This window comes from Phascolarctos cinereus, unplaced genomic scaffold (assembly GCF_003287225.1).
Source record: "Phascolarctos cinereus isolate Bilbo 61053 unplaced genomic scaffold, phaCin_HiC Scaffold_9;HRSCAF=440, whole genome shotgun sequence".
NCBI classification, from domain to species: domain Eukaryota; kingdom Metazoa; phylum Chordata; class Mammalia; order Diprotodontia; family Phascolarctidae; genus Phascolarctos; species Phascolarctos cinereus.
The window spans coordinates 187,941,855-187,961,547 of NW_027556402.1; the positions used below are offsets into that span (position 1 = coordinate 187,941,855).

At 39.8% G+C, this 19,693-nt stretch overlaps 2 protein-coding genes across 3 annotated transcripts in view; one reads left to right on the forward strand and one right to left on the reverse strand.

Moving 5' to 3' along the window:
• Positions 1–2,815: 2,815 nt before the first annotated feature.
• LYAR (Ly1 antibody reactive) lies at positions 2,816–19,341 on the reverse strand. Of its 2 annotated transcripts, none has more exons than XM_020992089.2 (10): positions 19,248–19,341; positions 15,346–15,463; positions 13,361–13,532; positions 12,063–12,177; positions 10,257–10,364; positions 9,253–9,336; positions 7,396–7,843; positions 7,140–7,223; positions 4,394–4,479; positions 2,816–3,303 (listed from the first exon to the last, which is right to left on the reverse strand). In XM_020992089.2, exons 3-10 carry the CDS (start codon positions 13,480–13,482, stop codon positions 3,169–3,171), a joined length of 1,182 nt encoding a protein of 393 aa, XP_020847748.1. In that variant the 5' UTR covers positions 13,483–13,532; positions 15,346–15,463; positions 19,248–19,341; the 3' UTR covers positions 2,816–3,168. The 2 variants fall into 2 exon arrangements, with proteins under 2 accessions (XP_020847748.1, XP_020847747.1); XM_020992088.2 differs by lacking the exon at positions 19,248–19,341 and adding an exon at positions 18,808–18,995.
• Positions 19,046–19,693, forward strand: part of ZBTB49 (zinc finger and BTB domain containing 49) — a 42,048-nt gene continuing 41,400 nt past the window's right edge. The window contains exon 1 of the mRNA XM_020992087.2: positions 19,046–19,189. The gene's annotated coding sequence lies outside the window, so the exon portion shown is untranslated. The remainder of the gene's footprint in view (positions 19,190–19,693) is intronic.

Consider the following 19,693-nt stretch of genomic DNA (forward strand, 5'->3'; position numbering starts at 1 on the left):
GTCTCCTACATATGAGTTCCTGGAAAGCAGGGATTGTCTTGTTTTGCCGTTTTTTTATCCCCAGTAGTTAGCATAGTGCTCTGCATGTGGTTAAGTGCTTAATAAATGCTTTCCTTATTGGTTTCTGGGTTAAAAAGTATGGAGGGTTTTTTGTTTTGTTTTTTAACAACATTGCAAATTGAAATCTATTACAGTTGGACCACTCTGCACCTGTGTGCCTGCCATCCCCATTAAAATTGATTGTACCCATCTTTCATCATCTTTGTCATTTTGCAGGGCACAAAGAGAAAACCAGGTTGTTTTAATTTGCATTTCTATTACTGTTCATGTTTTCTTTTGGTCATTTATATTTTTTAATTCTTTAGAAAATTTCATATCCATTTGATTGTATCAATGCCCTATGTTTTGGATTTCAAACTTTTAACTTTCTTTTGCCTTGATTTTCTCCTTAGTCTTAGTTGTGAAAAGTACCTTATCTTGGTCTCCTAAGCCTTTTATATTCAGGTTGTTTATTATAAATTTTTGGCTTGTGGTATATGGTGGAAAATGTTGACCTAAACCTTGTTTCTGCTAAATTGCTATAGTTTCCCCAGTAGTTTTTAAAAAATTTACTCTAGTAAATTGTGTTTTTCAGCTTATCACAGTGGATTTTAAAAAACTATTTGTTTCCTGCATGGCTAATATGCTCCACATATCTACTTTTTAAAAGAATTAAGTACTGAATAGTTTTGCTTTATAATATTAAAGGCTGAAAAATGCTTTGCCCCACCCCACTTTGCTCATACTTTTTCCATTTTATTCAAGGTTCTATATATTTTGAGAAGAGATAGCATTTTAGAGTTGTATAACTAAAAAAATGTAATAGCTTGAGGACAGCCTGGTGACAATCCTATCTTAATTTAGTCTAGTGCTTGATGACACATATAAGTGTGTTACCACATCTGTGTACTGGAGCTCATGCTCACGAGGCATCAGAAGAAGACTTCTGTGAGAATTGTTAAATGAAAAGTTGATAATAAAATCACAGAACAAAATTCTGTACTCTACGATTAAAGGAGGAAACGATTCGATGCTATCTTTAGTATTGACTATCTTATAATAACTTACAGTCATTGATTGCTTATCTCAGTTTTCCTCCCTAACAACCATGGGAGGGGTTTTAAATATTTCTATTTCACAAAAAGTAGACATAAGCACAAGTCTAGTTTTTTGAAAATAGTCATTTTGCTTATCCTAATAAGCCAAAGAAGCCTTGTGTTATAAAAGTTAACAGAACCAGCTGAAACAAGGTTGTTTTCACATGCATTGTATTTTCTTAAAATTTCTGACCTATGATTTGATTTGTGTAGATGAGGAAACTCCTCCTACTAGTGCAGAAGAGCACCTGCTCTGATTTGCCAGAGGCACTCAGAGATTAAAGGACTTGCCCGGGGTCACACTAACTGTGTTGGGGGAGGGGAGAGGGGCCCTTCAGTCCCTAATTCCAGGCTCTCTCAGGTATTACCTTTTCAGATGCACCCAACCATAGTATCCCATCCCCAAGGTATCTGGGTAAAGAGTCCCATCACTCACTTTTCTAGTATAGCCCAAGAGATGACCCAAAGACTCACTTCTCTCCAGCTGCTCAGCAGCCCTCCAAACCTAAAAAATGAATGCCCTTATCCTGCCCAGAATGGAGAATTCTCTCCGCTAGGGACTAGCTTTGGGGCATCTTCCCTTTTGGAAGTAGCTCCAGTTCAGTATGATGTTATCCATTAAAGGGTTTGCTTCTTCCCCACACTAAAACAAGGTTCTCTTCTGAGTTCTGTTCAATTTTAAGTAATGGCCAAAAGCACCTATTATTAATCTGTTTATGACAACTCTTCCAATCCATGCCAAAAATAAGTCAAACATGTACAACTTTAGGAGAGGAATACTTGAAGGGGAAAAACCCAAGACAAAAAACCGCAGTTATCAGAAAGGTAGTTAATTCTTTTAAATAGTTGCATCTCAATGTATGTATAAAATAGAATTTAACCTTCACAACTCTCTAGTTATGTATTTAGTATGCAAATCAAAGTATACCAATATGTACTACTATGGCAATAAGTTATAAAATCTTATAAATTTTAGAGCTTCCTTTTAACTCTTCCTTTTAGTTTCTGGTTATCTTAGCTGGTTTTTGAAACATGAGATAATTCTGAGGGACTCAGTGTGAAGTAGAAAAAGTTCATCTCTTGAACTTTCCAAACTTTACTAAATCAACCCAGTACTTACTACCCCATTTTTGCTCTGACTAGCTGTTAATCAGCCATTTACTAAATCAGCTGATAACAGCTTAAAGTGGAATCTCTCTCTGAAGTAAAATGAGTTGTTGACACCCACTGAGTGTGAGTGGCCATTTATACCCAAAACCTCCAACAACTTAGAGCTACTATCCCCTCCCTTCTCTACCTAAGGAGTAAATAAAAGTCTTGGCATATTGGCTCTGAGAAATGATGCAAAGGTCATGGAATCAATCCCAAATGGGCCATTAACCTTCACATCTAACTCTATCCAATCATATCTTAAATCTGTGCCTTTCATCATAAGCTGGATGAAGAGTGCATGGATGAGTGAACACAAATCTACCAATATTGATAGAAATAATTATCCAAAGTACCTACTGATGGTGGGTAGGCAACTCTTTAAATATATAGAAGATAAAATATTGTTGTCATTCCTAGACAAAATTCTGCAACTCCCTTATATACATACGAGGGGAAAATAAAACAAACAAAACCTCCCAACCAAATTCACACAGAATTCCTGCTGGATTAAAAATGCTTACAAAAGATTAAAATGTACTTCAATTAAGTTTAATTAAAATTCCCAACTCACTGTATAAAGAATGACATGTCAATGTTATTGTGTTTAACTGCTGCCAAGATATCAATATATTCTAATAAATAAATTCATACTTTCTCAGCTCCAGTAATATTCTGTATCATAAAGTTAGAATAGTGGACAGCAATTATCTTTATTTTCAGTTAAAAGCTCTACCAAAAATATACATTTTCCTTAACATTTAAAAAACAACAACACAAAATCTGAGTGGCTGTCAAATTCTCCACTGTTTTACAAATAGTGATGGATGGTGGAAGTAGAAGTCAGGAACAGTGTGCATTCCTTAACTCAGTAGGAAAATGTTCATTTCACAAATTTTACTTTTTCCTTTAAGAGTCTGAAGCTGGGGTTCTTGCTGATCTTCTTGTTAAAGATGACCAGCAGCTCCTCTTCAGATTTGTGGTGTTCGTTAGTCACTGCATAGTATTGTGCTAAAACCTTCATGTAAAGAAAACAAATGTCAAATGGACATTTGAAAAAATGGACAAAGTTTATCTTTCAATAATAAAAAGATGTGTTTTGACTAGGAATCTAGGACAACAAAATAACAGTAAAATATTGAAAGAAAATAACTCTCCACAGTAGGAAAGACAGAAGAGGCAGAATTAGTAATAATAATAATAACGATGATAAGCATTTATATAGTCTTTACTATGTGCCAGGCATTGTGCTAAGTGTTTTACAAATATCTCATTTGAGCCTCACAACAATCCTGGGAGGCAGGTGCTTTGCTATCCTCACTTTTCAAATGAGGAAACTGAGGCAAACAGAAGTTAAGTGACTTGCCCACGGTCACAAAGCGAGGAAATGTGGTCACATTTGACCTCAGGTTTTCCTGCTCGGTCTATCTACTGTACCACCTGCACCTGGAGTCAGAAGACCTCGGCTTGAGTCCTACTTAGTTCCTGCTGTGTGATGTCGGCCAAATCATGTACAGATTTTAAAATTCACTTTCCTCATCTGTAAAATGGAAAACTAACAAATTATGAAGCATGTTATGAAAGTGGAATTGATCGGCCTTGGTGCTGGATATGAGAGATGAGGGAAAAGAGTCCTATAAAAGCACTACCAAAGTTTCCAACATGGGAAACTAGCTAAATGGTACTACCACTGATAGACACACCAAGGACATGCAGGGAAGATAAGCTTGGTGAAGCAGAGGATAGAGAATTGGGCTTGGAGGCAGAAAGATCTGAGTTCAAATCTGCCCTCAGACATTTTCTAGCTGAGTGACACTGGGCAAGTCACTTAACCTCTTTTTGCCTCACTTCCCTCAACTGTAGAATGGGGATATATTAATAGTATCTAACTCACATGGTTATCATGAAACCAAATGTAAAGTGCACAGTGCCTGGCACATAGTAGGTCCTTAATAAATGCTTATTTATTTCTTCTTCCCTACATCACAGGATTGTTATAAGGAAAGTGCTTTGCAGATTATACAAATATAAACTGCTATAATAAAATGCCTGAATATTTGACAATAAGGAAACAATTTCATCAACTATACCAATTTAACATTCCATACCTTTTTCTTTAACTTTTTAACTGATATTTCATTGTCGGGGGCCTGTTTCAGAACAGCCTTGATAGTTCCTTTCCAGTTGAATTTCCCTAAAATGTGATGAATTATACAGGGTATAATATGCATACACGTATATATACACACATAAATATAATAAATACTTGTTACAAAATTTTATAAAAATAAACATAAAAACAACACCAGTTGGGTGAATAAGATAGTTATCACAAGTTAACTACTTTGGGAAATGGATAAACTCTTTCCATTGAATGAGCTATCATTACTACCATGCTACATTCCAGCTAAGTGGGACTACTAACTGTTCCCCAATCTTGTTCTTCATTCATTCTAGCGACTCAGGGCAACTCAGTGCATTACTGCAGGGACCCCCCCCCACCCCAAATGCCTAGCACACACTCCCTCTACCTCTCTGCCCACCGGAAACTTTCAAAACCACAACAGCTGTTCCTGACTTCAAAAAGCTTACACCCTAATATGAGAGACAATATGTAAATACACAGATAGAGGAAAGATACAGACATGGATGGGAAAGCACGGGTGACTGGGGATGGTTTCCTGCAGAAGGTGGTTTTTATGCTGAGTCTTACAAGTAACCAGGTATATACTGGGGCAAAAGTGAGAAGCGAGAATATCCACGGCATGAGGAGAGATGGGGCAAAGGTAAGAGACAAGAGATAGTGTCATATAGCTGGACCATAAAGTACATGAAGGGGAGGTAAAGCGTATGATGGGAAAGGCCCAAGCTGTAAAAAGAGCCTTCAATGCCAAAAATTCACACTTGACTCTGGAAATAATAGGGAGTCAGTAGAATTTATTGAGCATGGGGGTGACATAGTCAGACCCCTGCTTTAGGAAAATCCCATTGGCAGCTAGATAGAGGATGGAATGGAGAGAGGAGTGACTTCAGGCAGACAAACCAATTCAAAGGCTATTGCAGCAATGGTGATGAGGGCTTGAATCAGGGTGGTGACTACGTGAGTGAAGACAAAGGGATCTATATGAGGAATGCTAGGATTGTACAACTAGGCCAACTGAATGTATGAGATGAGACTGATAAATAGACAATGACATTGATGATGTGAACCTGAAAGACTAGTAACACCAAGAAAAATAACAGAGAAGTTTGGAAGGGGGGAACACTTTTGAGGGAAAGAGAATGAGGTTAATTTTGAGGTGCCTGTCTACAGAAAATCCAGTTTTAAGATCCAAAAAGCAGCTAGAGATGTGGGATTGGAGCTCAGAAGAGAGGATAGGGCTGGACATACAAATCTACAAGTTAGAGATAATGGAACCCAGAGGAGTGAACAGAGATAGCATATAGAGAAAAAAGAGTCGAGGACTAAACTTGGGGAACACCTATAGTTAAAGGATGAAGATCCAGCAAAACAGACCAAGGAGCAGTAAGACAAGTAGAAAGTATCCAATTTTTTCCTAAAGAGCAAGGTATTGAAAACAGGGCAAGTAGGTGGTACAGTGGATAAAGCACTAGGCCTGCAAACAGGAAGACTCATCTTCATGAGTTCAAACTGGGCCTCAGACACTTACTAGCTTGTGAGACCCTGGGCAAGTCACTTAACCCTATCTGCTTCAGTTTCCTCATTTGGAAAATGAGCTAGAGAAAGAAACTGCAAACCACTCCAGGATTTTTGCCAAGAAAACCTCAAAATGGGGTCACGAAGAATCAGACACAATTGAAATAACTGAACAACAACAAGGTATTGAAAATATCTGCCCCAACATCCAATTGGATTTGATAGGTTAAATAACTATATTATCATTACTGCTAAGTTTTGGATGCTTACACGTTTAATATATTAAATCCACAAGATAAGTTATATCATGCTGTCAGTAAAAAAAAAATATTTTTATATCACCTTGTACTTCCTTTTAGGCCTTTCTATTCGTATTTGTCTTATATTTGAGTACATGCCTGATTGGTATTTAGGTATCCTCCCTCAATATATTTTAAGCTCCATAAAGTGAAGAATGTATTTTCTTTTTCCTGGGATTTGCCCCATGCTAAGTACTGAAATGATCAATATCAATTCTGTATCATTTTCTTATTGATATTATTTACAAGTAATTGATTTTATCCTGTAATTGCTGAAGTCATGGTTCTTTGTCTCTGAACTTAGTTCAGAATTCAGCTGGCCTGTAATGAGTTAGGTTTAGAAATCTAGCTCTCCTGCTAATCACTGATCTATTATTGCCTGAAGGAATTTAGTTGACCTTGGGCAATGCATGTGAACACAAGAAAGTCAGGCCTAGAATCTTTACACCACCAAGCTATCTTTCAAGGATGTCTGGTTTGCTGTCCAAAAAGGTCAGTCTGTTATCTCTAATTCTTGCAGCTACACTCAAATAATGAGCACTTCTTAGTGTCATAGCAGAAGAGGGGGGGTCATTGCTAGCCCCATTACAAAACTTCCAACCAATCATGTTGTTCCCTGTGCCTCTTATTTGTAAACAATCATGTTACCTACCTTGTCACTTACCTTGTTCTGTTCTCCCCAAAGCTTATAAAAGGGGAATTATCCTTTTATTCAGGGTCTTTGGCATACACGGAAGTAAGTCACTAACCCCCAATAGGAAGCATCCCCCGATAACAAATGTTATCTTGCTCAAAGAATTGCCTCAGTTTACCCTTCTTTTAAATTTCATGTGACAGTATATTACTCTGAATATGGAAAATGCAGAGAAAATTTAAATAAAATTTGTTGAAATATACCTTTTATAGGTGCTTCACTTTCTTCAGTCTCCACATTAGTGTCTTCTGTATGTTTCATTTTTTTCTTCTTAGAATCAGCTTCTTCTAAGTATTTAGAAAATTAAAGTACAACATCATTACTACTATTGTCCATAATTTGGAAGGGAAAATACTCCTGTTGGAGTTTTGTATTTAGAATTCAAAATACTTCTGTCAAGAAAAGAAACAACATTTTTTTTCATTATTAGAAAACAAGGTACACAAATGAGCCACCTACCTTCTGAATGCTTATGTTTCCTTTTTTCTGCAGGTGCTTTCGTCTCTTCTTCTGTCATCATTTCAACGTGATTCCCATTTCTATTCACTTCTGATTCTGCTGCATATTCCTTCTTGTTTTTTTTCTTCTTACTTTTCTTTTTTTCTGCATTGCTCATTTCTGGCATTTCTTCCCCTATGGCATCAAGTTCTTCTCCCTGGCCCCTCTTGCGCTTTTTGGATTTCTGATCACTTGAATTTTCTTGATGGTTTTCTAACTTCAGTTCTTTCTTTTCTTTTTTCCTGTTCTTCTGTCGTTCTTCCTTATGTTCTCGTTTGTTCTTCTTCTCCTCTGGTTGTCCGGCTGTTTTTTCACTGACTTCAGTGGGCATTGTCTTAACTTTGTTTTTTGAATGTTGATTCTCCACCTGGTTGAGAGGCTGTTTCTCTTGTTCTTTTGTATTTGGTCCCTTGTTATTGGGGGGAAAATACAAAATTCATTATTTTCCTCCCTCCACCCAAACATTAATTTAAGATCTATCTTTTTATATCATCACCAACATGTGATGAATTACTAATTCAAAGGAAGAGAGTCTATGTATTTTTATACATTAGTCTGGTGAAGTGGAAAGGGCAGCCGATATATATCGTCCAAAGACCTGCTTTGAGTTCTGGTTTTGTCACTCACTAGTTATCAGGATAATCCTAGAAATCCCTACCTCACAAGGCCCTAGCAAGGATCAAATGAGATTACACACTACCATAAAAACATTCTTATATGTAAGCTGTTACTACAATAGGAAGCACAACAAAGCAGCAACAAATACAAAAAAAAGCCAGTGACAATCCCAAATGGGGCTGTATCTCGTACAATCGCTTGCTTCTGCCACTGAAGGAGTAAGCTTCCTGCCCCCTATGTTAGCAGGCTACGACTTTCAGATCTCTGCTACTCTTTTACTTAGTCTAAATCCTTCCCCTTGGTGCCTGCTAAAGAGCCTAATGAATCTCTTTTCCTCAACTATCCCTTCAGATCATGGAAACCAGGAAAAAATCGATAGGGCTAAAAACCACATGTGCACAATGACTCATTCTAAGTATTAAGCAAGAAAGCTGTCAAGTACGACATACACTCCAAGCTTCCCAATTTTTTTTTCTGGAATCAAACATTAGATTTTTTTCCAGTTCTGAAGACTCTACCATGAGCAAAATGACTTGGTAAATGTCAACTGAAGATGTATTTTGCTTGAAAAGCATACGTGTAACAATACATATAAGTTTGTCTCAAACAGCAAAAAGCAAGGAGAGTACCCAATACCATTCTGACAGAGAAAAATAAAAATGTGTAGACTATCAATAATGTGGGTATTTACTGAGAGGAAGGTAACAAATAACTGACAAGAGTGGTCATTCCATTAATATTGTAGCCAGTGATTTAAAAAAAAACACCTTGATTCAAATAAGTTGGTTAATGTAAAGGCATATTATACCTCCAAAATGGAGCTAATAATATCTGCACTTTCTATTTCAGAAGGTAGATATGAGGAAGGTAAGCCAACAGTGCTAAATAAAATAGTGTGTATCATCAAGGCCTGCTAGTAGCCTTTCAGAGAGTTCAGTGTATTTAATCATACAAATTTAATTATGTTAACCTTCCCGTCTGTGGCTTGTCCCACTGAAGCAACACCATGTACATGTTTGACTTTAAAAAGCCTTGCCCAAACCAACAGGAAAATACTATGTAACACTGTCAAGTTTGGTCTGATCCACAAATTATAAGATACAAAGAATCTATATGGAAAACCGTCACACTCCAAAGCAGAAACTATCATTTTATAACCACTACTCATTTTAACTTCAACTTAAGTTTGATAGGACTCACATTGCCGGTAGCTTCAGAAAAGATATCCCACACCTGTTCCTGAAGAGAGTCGTTATAAATTTTTAAACTGTTCTTCATCCAATTCTGTCAAGAAAAGAAGTTCAGATTATTTGCATGATCTATTGAATAAAAATAACAAGAGGCCTAATTTATTCTCTACCCTTGAAAGGCAAACCCAATGGTGAAGGCCACTCCTGTTCTTTCCCTGTTATTGCTTACCATGTTTGGGTCTTCTGTTCCCAGACTGCAGATGGCTGTAAAATCCCTGTCTTCAACCCCTCATGAATAGGGCAGGGGTGAAAGGGGGCAGGAATGGCAAAGTTGAAGAAATACAGTCACTCTGGGCTTTCTCCTCCTGCACTGGACTGTTGGGTTTTGCAGCCCCAGTTCCTAAATAATATCTTTACCCCAACCCCGAGTCCCTATCTTGCTCTTCATCTCAGAACGGGGGCCTGTGATGATTTCATAATAACTCCCAATACAGATGAAATTTTATTTCAGCCTTTGCTGTCATTCAAAGTCCCTATCAATACCTATTTGAAAAACAAGCTAAGTAAGGCAGGTGGCAAAGGAAAGGGAGAATGACTTAGGAGAAAGCCTTTTAAACATTTTATAGGTCCACAAAAGAGCAGTCCTTGCAAAGAAACAGCAGATCGTGGCAGGGCAAAGGCAAGTCTGGCAAACCCATGCCAGAGAATATGCCCTTCTGAGTTTTTAATCAATGGAAACGCCTCTACTCCTGCCCTTCCAGGACTCCCCTTGACTTTGTTAAAACTCTGAATGCATTTTCCCCACTGAAACATTGTATTGTAGAATGAATTCCATGTGTAACATTGTGGTTTAAATAAGTTTTTATAGGTTAGCCTGGGAACCTAATCACCAGGTTTATTTCAATAAGAAAATGTGCTTCAAACTTAAAAAACAACATGCCCGTGAACTTTTGGAGACTACAGAATGATCCTTTTGAAACCTCTTTTTGTGAGGAAGTGACTTCAACTACTTACCTGAAATTTGGCCTTTTTTCTTGGAATGTTGTCAAAACCACTAACTTTTTCTAAAATCTCTCGCAATTTGGGGCTAATACTGGGTTTCTTCATTACTTCATGAATCTTCTGCAAAAGAAGAAATTATAGACAGCCAGAAAAGATGAGTAGGGGTGTAAAACCAGTGACTCCAAACATAAACCCAACTAGGAACTCATGATGACACAATAATTCAACAACCAAATTGGTACTACTAGTCTACAACTTTGCCAAGGTCAGAAAGGTCTGTCTATGAACCTGTTGCTTCCCTCTCATGAGAAAATAAAATACCTGGACAAACAGTAAGATCATATAGTATCCTTTAAGTCCAGAGTTCATGACTTGGGGTTCATAAACTTAAAAATTTTTTTTACAACTTTATTTCAATATAATTGGCTTCCTTTATAATCTTAGGCATTTTAATGTATGCATTTTGAAACACCATTCTGAGAAGGCTTGGTCCTTAGGCTTCACTGGACTTCCAAAGGGGTCCATAACACACAAAAAGTTAAGAACCCCTGCTTTAAGTGGTAAGTGATAACTTCAAGTAACTTGATTCAAACTCAAAATTGGCTTCATTGAGGTCATAATCAGTAAGACCTATTGCTGTGGAAGATACGGGGACAATATTGTTTATTAGTTCATAGGGATCATATGATCCTATTTCTACAGGTGGAATGGCCCTCAGAAGTCATCTGGTCCAGCTCTTTCATTTCACACTTGAGGAAACTAGAACCTAGGTCCTGCTAATTCCATCTCCAGTGCTAATTTCACTGCACCGGGCTGTAATGACCCAGTATAGGAAAGGGTGAGAGGAAGTTCCTGTTTCCATTCCTATAACTGCTTTGGGGGAATGTTATTAGAGTGTTATTATTACGCTTCTTCTGCATTCTCATTGTACTTTGTAGCTCTTATTTTATATACCCATTCTACCCTCTGCTACGTGATTTATTAATTCCCACATAGTTATTTTATGAAGTCTGTGGTGAATCTAAGAATCACCCTTGTATCATCTGTATTTGGGTATATCTTCTCCCCCTAGTAAGCTGTAAAATTCTACAAGGGTAGTTATGGTATCCTATTTTTATACCCCCCCACCACTGGAAGGAAAAGTACCTTGGCCATAGCATGTGCTCAACAAATGCCTAATGAGTGAATAATACAATTAGTTTGGTTACATTAAGGACCAAAGTCGGTAGTAAGTTTCCTCCCAACTGCATTAGATGATCTCTAGTGTCTATTAAATTTTATGAAGTGGAGTTTTTGGGGGCTATCCTGCAAATCTAATAATTAATAACATTAACATTTCTATGTTAATAATAACATAATATTTCTATGGATAAATTATGTTTCAAATAAATGACTTACAAATAAACTTTTAGAACATATCCCATTAATAACTTTGGCATTTCCTGTAGAAGTTTTAGAAAATCTGTCTGGTGATAAAAATCTGTCAATAAACATCTCTTTCAAAAGAGCAAATAGTTAGTTATTCAAAGAGCTAGTGTATCAGATTCTACTACCCATTACAGTACTGACAATCTTTAAGGAAAACGTGTGTTTGGAGCAATATGCTATTGAGTAGAAAAGTATGATGTGACTACTAATTCTATCTTTCTTTACTCCTTCCCCCCATCAAAGCCTACCCCTGTCAAGAAGTATTCTTTGCCTTAAAATCAGACATGTTTGCACTCCTGGTATAACAACAGTAACAACAAAGCTAATCTCAATATCATCCAATGAACACGGAAACTTTTTGAAGAAAATTATACAATACAAATATTTTACCTGAATCCATTCTTGCTGTTTAGCATCTCCTTTGTTAGTTTTGGCCTCATAACCTTTGCCACCATATTTCTGATCTTCACTGATGCACTTTACATGTGTTTTATATTCATCACCCCTTAAATATAAAAAGTAACACATTTTAATAGTTTTGAAATGTTAAGTCCTATCTCAGTATATTAAACACACAAAATATTACCTATTATATCAATCATTCACTCTAAAATTCCATTATTATACTTCTCAGTAGTAGTAGTAATAATACTAATAATAATACTAATAATACTAAGCTAACAGTGATAGCACTCACTATGTGCCAGGCAGTGCGCTAAGTGCTTTACAATTATTATCTCATTTGATCTTCACAACAACCCTGGGAAGTAGTGCTGTTATTATCTACATTTTACAGATGAGGAAAATGAGGCAAATAAGGTTAAGTGACTTGCCTAGGGTCACACAGCTATTAAGTGTCTAAGGATGGAACTGAATTCAAGTCTTTCTGACACAGCAGGTCAAGTGCTCAAACCACATATGTCCCTATCCATCAGGGTTCACTTCACCACTTTCTCTCCTCTAAGGTCCAATATATAAAATGCTGTTACCAAACTCTTTGCCTATTCCTTACATTTGGGCCACTTTTAATACCAAACCTACAAAGACACTACAACAGTGCAATGCTTTATGGGTATACTGGGCATCTGTATGCAAATGAAATAATATGTAAAAGCAGTCTTTAAGCACTAAAGTACTAGACAGATATTTAGGGTTTGTTTTGGCCTTTTTTTGTGGACCTGTGATGTCTTTGCTGACATAAATGCTGTGTTAATTTCTTCTACTGATGCAAAGCAGTAACTCAGTCTTAAATGGTGGCTAGGGTGCCAAGAGGCTAAGGTTCTTGGGGCCAGTGGTCACAAAATACCTGTCAGAGACAGGTGTTCCTGACTCCAAGACCAGCCCTCTTTCCAATATGCCTTTGACAGTACAGATGTAAGGTACAAAAGCAGTGCTAAGAGATGACATCAGCTTCAGTGTGGATGCATACATACAGGAAGACCACCAAGGCAGGCTCTTGGGAAGTACACTTACGCACCTCATACTAAGTTCATGGGTAACAAGAGACGTGTGCCTGCTGGGATCTCCCCACTGTTGCTGGGCCTTTCTTTTTGCCTCAAGCACCCTGTTAGGCTTTCCCAAATACTGATCATAACAGCAACCCTAATTTTCAAGCTCAATGGGGGAAGCTACACAAGAGCATGGTCATTTAGAACACCTTTAAAATCAGTTATAGTTAAAAAGCTTACCAGAAGTCTTTGCTACAGTCAATGCAAGAAAGGTATTGACAGTTTTTGCAAATGTTCACATGTTTCTCCACTTGTCCTTTCTTCACTGATTCTCCACATGCATTGCATGTAAAAAATACCATTTTAGTAAATGCTTTTTTTGTTTTACCCCAAACAGATGAAAATTCTTGACCTAAAAAAATACATGAGATTAATTTTAGATGCCTCAAGAATTTATAGAACACACACATACACATTTAAAATATATCAAGAAAGACACATATCAAGAAATAGTAACTATAAACTTAATAGTTCACTCATAATTGAATGAGTTACATGGCTAACTTTCTAAATGTATTTTACAGAGAAAAATATATAGTACAAGCAAAAGTCAAAACAATATAAATAAAATTACTATGGCGCTCAGTCAAGCCTAGACTTTCTTTCTTTCTTTTTTTTTTGGATAAGCTTTTCCCCCTAGAACGGCTAAACCATAAGCAAAAATAATAAGATAACAATTTACACTACCTATCTAGTATCATTCATATGTAGTGATTGGTATTTATGTGTATAAAAGTCATAGAAAGATGATTTTAAGTTTGCACTGCAAATGACTGTAGCTTACCAAGTGAAATGATAATGCAAATAACAAGGTAGCTATAGATGTGTGGGTGCATGGCATGTAGAAGGCTCAGGATTGCTGATAGAAAAGAAATACCTTCTCCCAAAAAAACACAAGGAAAATAATATAAATGTATTGGTGATGACAGCTCTTTGTCAAAATATGTCACTCATAACAGTATTCTGCTTCAATACTGCAACTCGCTTACTGAGCCTCCTTTAATAACCCCAGAACCTTTTAGTGTTTTTGTCCTTGAATGCCAAGTGAGCCAGAAAAGATCACGAAAAAAAAAATCCTTTACACCAGCAACCCATAATGAAAAACAGAGGAATAAACAACTAATCTGGTAGGACTGTCTTCAATCAATCACTTCCTCCAAGGTCCCTGGAACTGGGCAAACATTTGGTCTTCACTGTATCTGCATACATATTATATAATCAATATACCTCCTCTAAACTTATTCCAGATGTCTAACTGATGAATGGGACTTCACTCTAGTGACCGAAGACAGTTCAAGAATGATACTTTCAAACTTCTGTAACTGTATAATGCCTGGCCCATGTCCCCTAAGATTAAAGTGTTCTGGACAGACCTAGAGATTCTTTTACTATGGGCACCTCTCATTAAAATGTAATGTTCTGTCTACAGTGCTCAACAGAATATTATACCAAATACATGGCTTGGGCCCTGGTCTCACTGTCAAAGTATCCACTGTCAACAGGAGAGAGTCAGGACCTGAGTTCAAATCTAGCCTCAAAAACACTTGACACTTATGGTGTGACCATGGGCAAGTCCCACGTGGGCAAGACCCCAATTGCGCTGCTAAACAACAACAACAAAACCCCAACTGTCCACTGCTAAGACCATAAACTTGGTCTGTAGCTGGAGCCTAATGGAGGAGGGGGTTTAACACTTAGAAATCTACAAATAAAAGAAGGCTTTTCCTATCACCACCAGATACCTCTGTAGAGGTACTTCGTAAATGTTAATTATTGATGACAATAGCAGTAATTCTACTTTAACAGGAGACAGCCATTAATTGAAACCAGTCTGAAGGTGGCACATCAGATTCTTGATCTGTTTTGATAGCTCTATTTTATATCTAATTTCAAATGATGACAAACATAATGCTAGGTATAACAGTCAACTACCAATAAATGGACTAAAATCATATTATAAGTATGAACCCAGGAAGATGTCATAATCATGGCCAAAAGCTAAAGAAATAATAAATACATTAGGTATAGCAGTGTGCTTGCTGATCATTTATTTACTATTCCTATAATATAGCTAATATTTCTATTCCACAATTGGAAAGCATCCCAGGAACATAAGTAAAGAATCGTCCAACCCTTTTGTGGTAAGGAAGTACTCTGCTTCTCACCTGAAGTCTTGTGATCCTATGGGGGAGGGGATGCTTGATAGGGAAGTCCTACCAGCCAGAAGGGAGGGCAAGTGACCAGAAACTATGTTGCTGTCCACAATCAATTGGCCAGGGAGCTCTGGTAGGGAAGAAGATAAACAAGTGACTTAGAAACTTAAAATATACGTCAGAGCATAAAGTGTTATCCTGGTAACGATCTAGTCCAACACCCCTACACTAAGCAACTTACCAAACTCAGGATGACTAAGAGAGGTTAAGATGGAGAGAAGCAAACTCCATCCTGCCTCCTCCTGTTGCTATTCCACACTCCTCCCTCTTCTCCCTTACCCTGGCAGTGGTAAAGTAACAGGAAAGATCACGGGGGAGCCAGAGAAGAAGATGAGAAGAGGACACAGTGGTCTTACAAGCCCTGTCCTCCTACCACCTGTTCCAGCCCAAGGTTTTCAGCACTACTAATGGGAAAGGCAATACATCCTCCAGCCACTAGCTCCATTTCTGTTCCTCACTCCAGAGTTCCTTCCTCAGTTGTTTATATACTTTCCACCCTAGAATCTCTGCCTCAGGCCAATGATTTTAGAGCTGAGAGAGTTCTCTCTTCTATTAACCAACTGGATAGGAGGTAAGGGGAGAGTGACGCTCCCAATTGTGTTGCAAGAGATGAAGTCTTCACAGGAAAGGCATTCCTGGTATCCCAAGTTAGAACCTGAATGTATTTTTCTCTTGAATCACTATTATATTTGATGTTTGGGCTCAACAGTATTGTACTTCAGTTCTACTGTAAGTTATATAGGTTTTGGTGCCCTGCCCTAGGAACCTCAACACCATGTGTGACATCATTATTATTAAAAAAAAATTTTTGTGAGGTTTTTTGCACAATGATCCATTCCTAAATTAGGAGTTCCTGATTTAGAAAATAATTTCAGACATGTTCTGGAGCTTTGGGTAAAGTACAGGATCTCTTTGCACTCTTTTTTTGTACTTTACACTTAGTGGAGAGAACAATTTATATCACCTGCTTGTTATTCACATGGATTAATAAGATAATGCTCATAATCAGCTTACTTCTCCTTTAGAAGCCTCAGTGCACATATTAATATAAACCATCAAAATAACCTTGACTGTCTTTCACACTGTAAAACTGTAAACTTGCAGGAAAGAATAACAATATTCTTTCAGTTTATGGCTGGGCAAACCAAGTATTAACTCTATAAAGAAAATCCACTTGAACTTACCAAGTAAAAATACCCAGTGGTACAAATCAATAAGCATTTTTTTAAGATGTGAAATTCTTTCGTTTCCTTTCTTTTTGTTTTATTGATGCCTTTTGTTGTTGGATTACAATCACTTTTTTTTTTTGGCTAGGCAATGGGGGTAAGTGACTTGCCCACGGTCACACAGCTAGTAAGTGTTATGTGTCTGAGGCTGCGTTTGAACTCAGGTCCTCCTGAATCCAGAGCTGGTGCTCTATCCATTGAGCCATCTAGCTGCCCCAATAAGCATTTTTAAGAGCCTATTTTCCAGACTCTGCAAAGCACTGGGGATACAAAGAAAGGCAAAATTAATGCAGTGGACCCTTGTAAGAGTGGGACACACTACGTGTCACCCTTTTCCCAGTGCCAATGCAGGTAAGCACCATCTCTGTAACTCAGTCTTGGAGAGCTGCTTGGAGCTTTGTTAAGGGACCAGTATCAGAGGTAGGACACTGATCCAAGATGGTGCTCTACTGTACCACCCTGCCTCTTGACTATGCAGTACTATACTTAAAAAGTGAAATAAGGACTTATCCCACAGAGTAGTGTGACCTACTGGAAAAAGCACAGGTTGAGAATTTGGAGATGTTCTAATTCTAGCTATGTCACAAGCAAGTTGTCTCTCCTCTGCTAAAATCTTGTGGTAATGTCTCATTATGTCAAGGAGGTACTCCTGAGTTCTCAAAATTCAGTTTAATTCAACATTTATTCAGTGCTTATTATATAAAAGGGACATCGATAAAGTAGGAGAGGCAGCTGTAATGTAATGTCCAAGATAGTAGTTAGGAAACGTGAGTTTCAAGGACTGCCACAGACACATATTAGTTCTGTAATTTAGAACAAGTCACTTAACCTCTTGGTGTCAAAGTTATAGAGTAGTTACATCCAGAATCCCTATGAAACCAAAGCTCCAAACCTTTCCCCCAACTCACACGAGCATACACACACATATGTATGTACAGTTTGCAAACAAAACTGAAAGTTGTTTTTCACTGCCTCCTTTCGATGTCCTTTTCCCTTCTTGGCAGCAGTTACCTCATCACTCATCTTTTAGTAGCCTAGTGCCCCAAGCCTCTTTCTCTGTCTTGCTCCCTATCAAAACCTTCAAGGAATAAATTAATTTACACATGCAGCACAATAGAAGTGAAAGGGTCACAAGCTGCTCCAACACTCTCTTTTTACAATATGTACTCTTACCCTCCAAAAGCCACTGTCTTGTTAGTTCAATTTTTTTTCAGGCTACTTGGCATTTCTCCTCTTCTGGGATCACAGTCTACGTTATGTCATGTTTGTATATACATCCTATTCCCACCCAGCCCTGTTCGGATAGTAAGCTCTTTATGAGCACAGAAGTAATTTTTTATCTTGGTGTCCACTTCAACTACACACCTCAGTCTCAAAAACTTAACTGTTTGCTGAATAGAACTGCGGGTCACAAGGTCCCCCCCAAGAGAGGTGGGGGTGTCTTGCAAGAATAGCTAGGTGTCACTGTGCACAGAGCACCTGGCCTGGAGCCCAGAATACTTGAGTTCAAATCCGGCCTCAAACACGTTCTGTGTGACCCTGGGCAAGTCACAAAACCCGTTTGCCTCAGTTTCCTCATCTGTAAAATGGGGATAATAACGCCACCTACTTCCCAGGGTTGTTGCGAAGATGAAATGAGAGAATGATTCTAAGGCGCTTGGGCCAGAGCCTGGCACAGGGAAAGGGCTGTATAAATGCAGACCCCTGTTACTGCTGCCCACGATCACACCCGGACGAAGCCATGGAGCGGGGGTTCACAGACAGACAGACGTCTGTGTCTTTCCACGGCTCCATCTCGCTTTGTGCGGTGCGTCCCCCCTCTCCCCCGCCCTGACACCGTCTGACTCTTAACAAGGTATCACAGAAGCCCGGGCCACACGCAGGAGCCTCCGGAGGTCCCTCTAGCCCTTAACTAAACAAGACCAAACAGGGACTGGCCGGCGCCGCCCGGGTGGTTCACGGCCCGGCAGGGACTCGAACCCAGGTCCTCTGACCGCCGGGCCTGAGCCGTCCACCCCCGGACTTCCCGGGCAGCGGCCCCCGCCCGGCCCCGCACTGCCCCACGAGGGCGGCGGCCGGCTCAGCTGCCCCTCGGCGGGACCCGGGCGGCTGCCGCCAGCCACCCCCTTCCCCCGGCGGCGGCCCCGTCCTCTGCAGCCTCAGTCCGCCCCACCGGACCATCACTCACCCCCGCCGCGCGCCGGAGAACCGTTTCAACCGCCCGCGCCCGGCACGTGGGCTCTCCCGGGGCGGCGCGTCCGCGAGTCCGCCTCCCGCCTCCAGTCTACGCCGACTGTCTGGGATCCCCAACTCGGGGAAGGTGGCCGAGACCGCACACAGGAAGACGCGCGCATGCGTGCGCCACAACCTTCGCTTTTCCCTTTTTCCTCAGCCCCGCCTCCGGCCCCATCTTCTCCGCGCGGAAGTGACGTTACCGGAAGTGCTCTGGGATACAGGGTAATGTCAAACCGCCGGGCCCAGCGGCCGCCGGCGGAGCCCTAGGAGCTCCGCTGAGCGGCGGGAAGCCGAAGGAGCCCGAGGAGGAGGAGGGCACGCGCCCGCTCGAACGGGTAAGGAAGCCCCTCGGGCGCTAGCTGGAAGGACCGGGAAGGAGGAAGCTTCGCTCACCGCCATTCTGGATCTCTGCATCCTCGGCAGGGTCCCTCTGGGCTCACCCAGAGTTTGGAGGGAGGCCGGGACACCGCTGCGAGTCAGGAAGGGTCCTTCACGGCCACCGTCGGAGCTCGCGGCCGGCGCCGCCCCCGGACTGGGTGGGCGGGCCCGAGGGAGGCAGGAGAGCTCCTCCCGCCTGAAGGGAGCCGGTGGGGCAGCCCGTGTCCGATCCGAGGCAGAGGGGTACTGATACAGCACCGGATCGGAGGGGCTGACCTAGGCCACCTTCTAAGTTTTATAGATTAGGAAACTAAGGACCAGAGAGGTTAGGTGACTTGTCCAAGGTCACAGATTTGAACCCAGGTCCTTCAAATTAGCTCAATTCAGAAAGCCTTACTGCGTGCGAGGAAATGCCGAGTTCTGGATCGTGTGTACCACGTGATCTGCTTTCGTGGCTGCTC